Source organism: Phocoena phocoena, chromosome 6, assembly GCF_963924675.1.
Source record: "Phocoena phocoena chromosome 6, mPhoPho1.1, whole genome shotgun sequence".
Lineage (NCBI taxonomy): Eukaryota > Metazoa > Chordata > Mammalia > Artiodactyla > Phocoenidae > Phocoena > Phocoena phocoena.
In genome coordinates, this window is record NC_089224.1 from 13,489,509 (window position 1) to 13,496,703 (window position 7,195).

At 45.7% G+C, this 7,195-nt stretch overlaps 1 protein-coding gene across 1 annotated transcript in view; it reads right to left on the minus strand.

Moving 5' to 3' along the window:
- DOCK5 (dedicator of cytokinesis 5) overlaps positions 1-6,387 on the minus strand; it is a 154,398-nt gene extending 148,011 nt beyond the window's left edge. The window contains exons 1-2 of the mRNA XM_065879847.1: positions 6,342-6,387; positions 2,327-2,410 (exon numbers count right to left, since the gene is read on the minus strand). Coding sequence (XP_065735919.1) covers positions 2,327-2,410; positions 6,342-6,387 — 130 coding nt within the window. The remainder of the gene's footprint in view (positions 1-2,326; positions 2,411-6,341) is intronic.
- Between the last annotated feature and the right edge of the window lie 808 nt (positions 6,388-7,195).

Genomic DNA, 7,195 nt, shown 5'->3' on the forward strand with positions numbered 1-7,195 from the left:
TGTGTGTTTATGTTTATATTCAACCAAGCTTGGTGACCACATTAGCTTGGTCCATAGGAGTGCTACTTTTAGGAATGCTCACTGGTCGACTGGGAGATTGCTCAGTAAAGTAAAAATAATACGCACACTTAAAATTACCATTAATATGAATCATTTGAGGACAAAGTGTTTCAATCAACTATTTCAAGAAACATTGGGGTCACATAAAAATGAAAAAAAACTTTGAAAATGTATTTAAAAGGTATCATCAGGCTTCCCTGGTGGCGCAGTGGTTGAGAGTCCGCCTGCCGATGCAGGAGACACGGGTTTGTGCCCCGGTCCGGAAAGACCCCACCTGCCACGGAGCGGCTGGGCCCATGAGCCATGGTCGCTGGGCCTGCGCGTCCGGAGCCTGTGTTCCACAACGGGAGAGGCCACAACAGTGAGAGGCCTGTGTACCGCAAAAAAAAAAGAAAAAAAGGTATCATCTACTTGATTTCAGATCAACTCTGTGCTCTTCCCTCCCACACTCTGCAGATCAATTAGAAAAGCCTGACAATACAACACACACACACACACACACACACACACACACACACACACACACACAGGAGCTAACATGGTAAAGTAAAGAATTACCACATCTAGATCTGAAAAAGAACAAACTCAGAAAGATGAGGCCAGCACTGGGGGCTGCTTTCCTCTCGGGGCATCTGCTGAATTAAGAAAAGATTCCTGAGCGGCTAAGCAGTGTTTCTGACGGCCTTGTGGGGTCAGGAAAGCCCTGGCACTGCCAGTGAATTGGCTGCAATTTCAGACAAAAAAGACTAAGGAAAAAAGCATTACTGCAGATGAAGATAACAATAAAAAGTTTTACAAACAGGAATTAAAAGTTGGAATTGTCTAATATAACAATTCTAAAATTGTATGCACCTAAAAACAGTTCTGAGAATACAGAAAGCAAAAAACTGACATCACGGTAAACTGACGCAAACTGCAATCATGGGGGAAGGTTTAACACAGTTCTCTCAGCAACAGAAAAAGCAGAAAGGTTACCATATAGCAAATTTGAAAAAAAAAAAAAAGTGACAAAATCACAATCTAATTGTCATCTATAGAATTTTGCACCCAGTAATCGTAAAATATACGATTCTTTTCAAGCCCATGGAAACTGAACATGTGCCTTTTATCGGTATAATGGAAAATGTGTGTCCATAAAGACTAGGTAGAGTAGATTAATTTGACCCAGACAAAGCTGTATGACCTAGTAAGGCTTGAAGAGACTATGGTTTCAATATGTAAAGGAGTTCAAGAAGATAAGTAGGACTTCCCCAGTGTGCAGTGGTTAAGAATCCGCCTGCCAATGCAGGGGACACGGGTTCGAGCCCTGGTCCAGGAAGATCCCACATGCCACGGAGCAACTAAGTCCGTGCGCCACAACTACTGAGCCTGCGCTCTAGAGCCCGCGAGCCACAACTACTGAGCCCGTGAGCCACAACTACTGAAGCCCACACACCTAGAGCCTGTGCTCCGCAACAAGGGAAGCCACCGCAATGAGAAGCCCGCACACGGCAACAAAAAGTAGCCCCCGGGCTTCCCTGGTGGCGCAGTGGTTGAGAGTCCACCTGCCGATGCAGGGGACACGGGTTCGTGCCCCAGTCTGGGAAGATCCCACATGCCGCGGAGCGGCTGGGCCCGTGAGCCATGGCCGCCGAGCCTGCGCATCCGGAGCCTGTGCTCCGCAACGGGAGAGGCCACAACGGTGAGAGGCCCGTGTACCGCAAACAAAAACAAAAACAAAAAAGTGAGCATGGGTTAACTTGTGTAATTTTTAAGAGTTCTATATTTTTGAAAGTCAATAATACATATTTTTTCTTAATTAGAAAAAAACCCTTGCCCTGCCACCCTTAGAGGATTGCCATAAGAATTAAATAGGATGGCATACGTATAACAGCACCGAAACCTCACAAAATGCAGAGTCACAGATTTTGGTTTTGGTTGTTTTAGCTACACGGCGCAGCATGCAGGATCTTAGTTCCCCAACCAGGGATCGAACCCATGCCCCCTGCAGTGGAAGCGCAGAGTCTTAACCACTGGAGCACCAGGGAAGTCCCCAGAGTCACATATTTTGATGCTGGCCTCTGGGCATGTCTGCGCTCATGCACTCAGCTGCCTGTTTTGAAAACACCCACAGTCCAAAATTGTATACCCTAAGCACTTCCTGGATTTTTACCAGCATCACTTCAGATGTAAAGCCCATTGATATTTGCTCTAAGTGCCTTATGAATAAGTAACTTCTACTGTTTGGGCCTTGCTCCGTGTCTGGCAGAAGGCCATCCAGACTTACCCTCATACATCTCCAGGATGTGAACCGTGTCTCCAACCTGCAAGGACAGCTCCACATCTTGAGAGGCATTGTAGTTATAGATTGCTGGAAAGGAGAAATAAAAGAGGAACATGATGGCATCAGTGGCAGTTAAAATACAAGTCACCAAACACATTAAAAATAATAATAATACGAGTCACCAAAGAGCACATTCAGTGGTTAGTGAACCACTCCTCTAACAAAGAATCCTCTCTTTAATCATTTCAGGTGAATCCCCCACTGAAAAGCAGAGGGCATCCTCCTGGACTCCCATTACTGGTATGTTACAGTCATACTTCCATCCAACAAATATTGGTTGGTTGCCTACTATGTACCACATACCGTGCTAGAGACTGGAGATAGAGTGTTGAAACACACAGATGTGGTTCCTGTACCAGGGATTTTTAATAGTTTAGTACGGGAAGAGATATAGTAAATATATTATTACAGAAACAACTCCTTAATTAAAATGGTGATAAGAGTTATCAGCCTACAACACCACTGAGCTTATGATCTCTAGGGCATAGGGCGAGCCGTCTCCCGGCTTCCCTGACACAGCAACAGGCCGCCAACGGACCACGTGTGAGTCCCACCTACCCCCCCAGTAATAGACTAACACTGGGTGGCTGCCTTGCCCCAGCTCTAGGTACCCTGGGGAAATGGGGTTCCCCCAAGGTGACCTCCATCACCACAGTCCTTAGGACTGGCAATGACTGGACCACAATCATACAAAACAGTAGACTAACTCTTGTAACTCCAAAAGAAGAAGGCAATCCCATTTTAAGATAGGTAAGAGCTCTGAAGAGACATGTTACCCAGAATCATATATGATGACTAATAGGCACCAGAAAAGACGTCAAACAACCATTAGTCATCAGGGAAAAATGCAAATTAAAACCGCAACGAGATACAACTTCTCACCCACCAGAACGGCTATTAATTTTTAAAAGGCAGACTTGGCAGGAATGTGGAGAAACTGGAACCCTCATGCATCGCTAGTAGGAACATAAAATGATGCAACCTCTTCGGAAAACGGTTTGGCAGCTTCTTAAAAAGTTAAACATAAATGTACATGCAGCCCAGCCATCCCGCGCCCAGGTATCTACAAAGAGAAATGGAAACGTGCTGACACAGAAACTTCATGTGCATGTCCATAGCTGTTGTGGTAGGCAGAATAATAGCCCCCAGAAGATATCCACATCCGATTTCGGCATCTGTGAATGCTTCCTCAGGTGGCAAAAAAGTGTGAGTTCGTTAAGGATATGGAGAGGAGGTTAATCTGGAAATTCAGGGTGTGGTCCAAACACAATCACACGTATCCAGATGACAGAGAGACAGAGGGAGTTTTGAGAGTCTCACAGAAGAGCAGGCAACATGAGGACGGAGGCAGAGGTGGAAGTAACGTGACCTCAAGTCAAGGACTGGCACAACCACGAGAAGCTAGAAAAGACAAAGGACGGAATCTCCCCCAGAGCCTCCAGAAGGAGCACAGCCGGTCAACACCTTGATTTTAGACCTCTGGCCTTCAGAACTACGAGAGAATAAAAAAGAATCGTTTGTGGTAATTTGCTAGGACAGCCACAAGAAACCAATATAGCAGCATCATCCACAACAGCTGGAAACTGGAAACAATTCATCCACTGAAGAATGAGTGGAGAAGTAAAATATGGTGTGTCCACACAACGGAATATCAGTCAGCGATAAAAGGGAATGAAATACGAACACACGCTACAACACGGATGCTTCAAAGACATGCGAAATGAAAGTCCCGTGCACAACACATACGTTAGGCTTCCATTTCCTTGTAACGTCCAGAAGAGGTAAGTCTATCAGCGACACAGGGCAGCTGATTGTTTCGTGGGTTGGGGGTGGGAACAGCGACAGAGCACAACAGGCACCAGGAAGCTTTACAGAGCGATGGAAACACCCTAAAACTGGATTGGATTGTAGTGATGGTCATATAACACTGCACTTTACTAAAAACCAATGAACTATATGCTTACAGTGGGTGGATTTTATGGTATATAAATTAGACTTCGATGAAGCTTTTTTTTTTTTTTTAAGGTAGATTTATTTCTTGCCCTCTCTCATGATGAGTGAGCTGCATCCTTTCAGGGAAAAAGAACCACCTTAGAGATTCGGTTCTAACCACTGACCTGACCATCCAAGGAACCCACGACGTTCCCCATCTCTGCGGCTCTTAGGAGCACATGAGGCTGGTCACTCAATCCATCAAACCATCTGCCAGATGCCACAAGGGTCATTAAGAAGGGAAGAAAGGTATCCAACCCAATCATGGTACCTACTGCTCTTTCCTGAGCCTGCGATGCACCGAGATCAGCAGCCTGACTGCTGGCTCATCACAGTCAATCTATCCCAGAACAGAAGGAGCAGACCTCTAGCCCCATGTTCTTCAAGTGGCCTCTCTTTTTGAAGAGAATCACCCAAATATGTGTTCTTCTGTAGTCTTGGCACAGAAGTCTGGACAGATGATACTGGAACTGGCTTACTACTGAGCTTGTGGACTATAATATGAACTCAGAGTAAGATCAGGCATTCAGAAGGAGTTAGTTCCTGGTTCCTAGACTTCTTCGTGGGCCACGAGGCCACAGCTACTGATCCACTGAGGTTCACTTCCTTCGTCTAACTGCTACCTGATTCAAATGTTTTGCCCACTAGGTATACTGCTGGGTCTCCACAGAAAATGTAGATCTCACATCCCTGAATCCCTCGAGCCCCCCATTCACCGCCTCCCCCCAAACTGGTTCCTCCCACTGGCCCCGCCGGCAGATGGAATCAGGAAGTAGAGAGCTTGCTGTGTCACGGTGTGTTGTGTAATCACCGAGCTTCACCTCTTCCTCGCCCTTAGTCACCAGGAAAGTAAGCAGAACTCTCAAAGGCGGCACCTGGCACCGTAGCTCCAAGCTACAAACACCTACCAAGGACTGCTGTAAACACACACACACACACTCACACACACACACAGACTATTACGTTTCCTTAAACCCTAGATTCCAGAGCCTGACAATCAAAGTGCTCCCGAAATTATCCTGGCCTTAATTCTCCACCTTTGCCTCCATCATCTGCCAGATTCCACCCTCTGCTCCAGTCAGGACTCATAACCTCCCCTAAATTCTGTGCTCAGCTCGCGGTTTACCTCTGCCTGGAACGACAGCTTATCTGTTTCCTCCTCACACCGTAAAGCTCACATTCACGATGCAGTTCGACAAACGATTACTGACTCCCTATCACCCTGCAAGGATCTCTTTTTTTTTCTCCGATGTCCCGCAATTTTTCCTTTAACACGGTTTGGGCTTTAAATCACAGATAATCTTGTGTTATCATCTGCCACCGATCAGAAGGTAAACCCTTCATGAATGGGGACCTGGTTACACATTACTTTGTGCCTTTCACATTCCAAGGCACTGGATGAGGCCCAAAGAAGGTGCTCAAGGCACAAGAGTGGCCTTTATAAAACCCACCAATCGATTCAGTTATTCACCACTTCTTCCACAAACTTCAAGGTAATTCTGCTTCCCTCAGAAGCAGCAGGTGTGGTTCCCCACCACTCATGAAAGGGATTATCAAATCACCTCTCTGGCCTCTCTTTTGCTAATTACACGTGAGAATCTGCCTTTCCAACCCAAGCCTTCAAAGAGCTTCACGTGGGAAACACATTCTTCAACAATGCCTTTCGCTGGAGTGACAAGTCACCAGTTAGAGGGCATTTGTACTCCCTGTTGCGTGCCTTTGGGCAGAAGTACTAACAAGCTTTCCAGTCACTTACAATGTCATCTATTTACGCCAACGATGCACTTTAGAACCACGCCCTCCCCATCTCCCTCCTTAATCCACTTCATTTCCGTTGTAGTTTATGATTTCACTTCCATATGGAATATAGTAATTGTATGGAGTGGGTGCCAATTACCATATTATTTAGTGAGGAAACTGAGACTCAGAAGGGGTCAGCACCTTGCCCAGAGGAGCCCAGCTTTACCAGCAGCAGAGCTGTTACTGACGCTGTCCTGTGAAGACGCATTCATCCTATTTTACCAGGCTGGTCCACGATGCCAAAGGGATGCCCTGGAAGAGCCTGGCAGCAAAAAAAGAACCTGATAGCGTCTCAGTATGTTGTCTGCCTTAGAATTCTCTCATTAAACGAGACCCCAACTTCCCCAAACACTCTTTATCACACTGGGTTGGCGAGAAATTTCATTCTGTTAGTGAATACATTGTTCAATGAAGTTCTTGGTGAAAATGAAAAATGTCTTTTATTTTTACTTAAAACCAAACAAACTTTCTGGCCACCCCAATACAGGTTGGTGATCATGTTGTCTGCTCGTCTTGCACTATTTCAAAAACAGGCATACAACTCACATGCTCAGTGGATCATGTTTTCTCCCTAGAATGTAAATAACTGTTACAGAGGAAGACAGAGAAAGGAGAAGTAAAGGAAACCCTTTGGGTTAAACAAAGCAGACTCAGTTCTATCAGTTACACATGCATGACCTTGGATGAGTTCGTCTGGGCCTCAGTTTCCCATCTGTAAACAAGGCATGGACCAGATGACTCTAAGAGACCCTATGGCTCCAACAGCCTCTGATTCACGAGGTTATGATAAGAGGCAAGAGAAACAAGTTGTGTCGTTTCGAATCAGCAGGCACCACCGCAATGTCTTGTTTTGTCTGAGGAAATTAAACAAGAGAAGGGAGTCAGTCGCTGTGTATGAACCGCCTTGCTGGCTGCTACTGCAAGGTTGGGAAAGACAAGCTGCTGGAATTCTGCCCCGAGCAGCTTACTGTTTATATCGCAAAAGTTTAATTTTGCAGAGCCAACTAGATAAGACAGTAT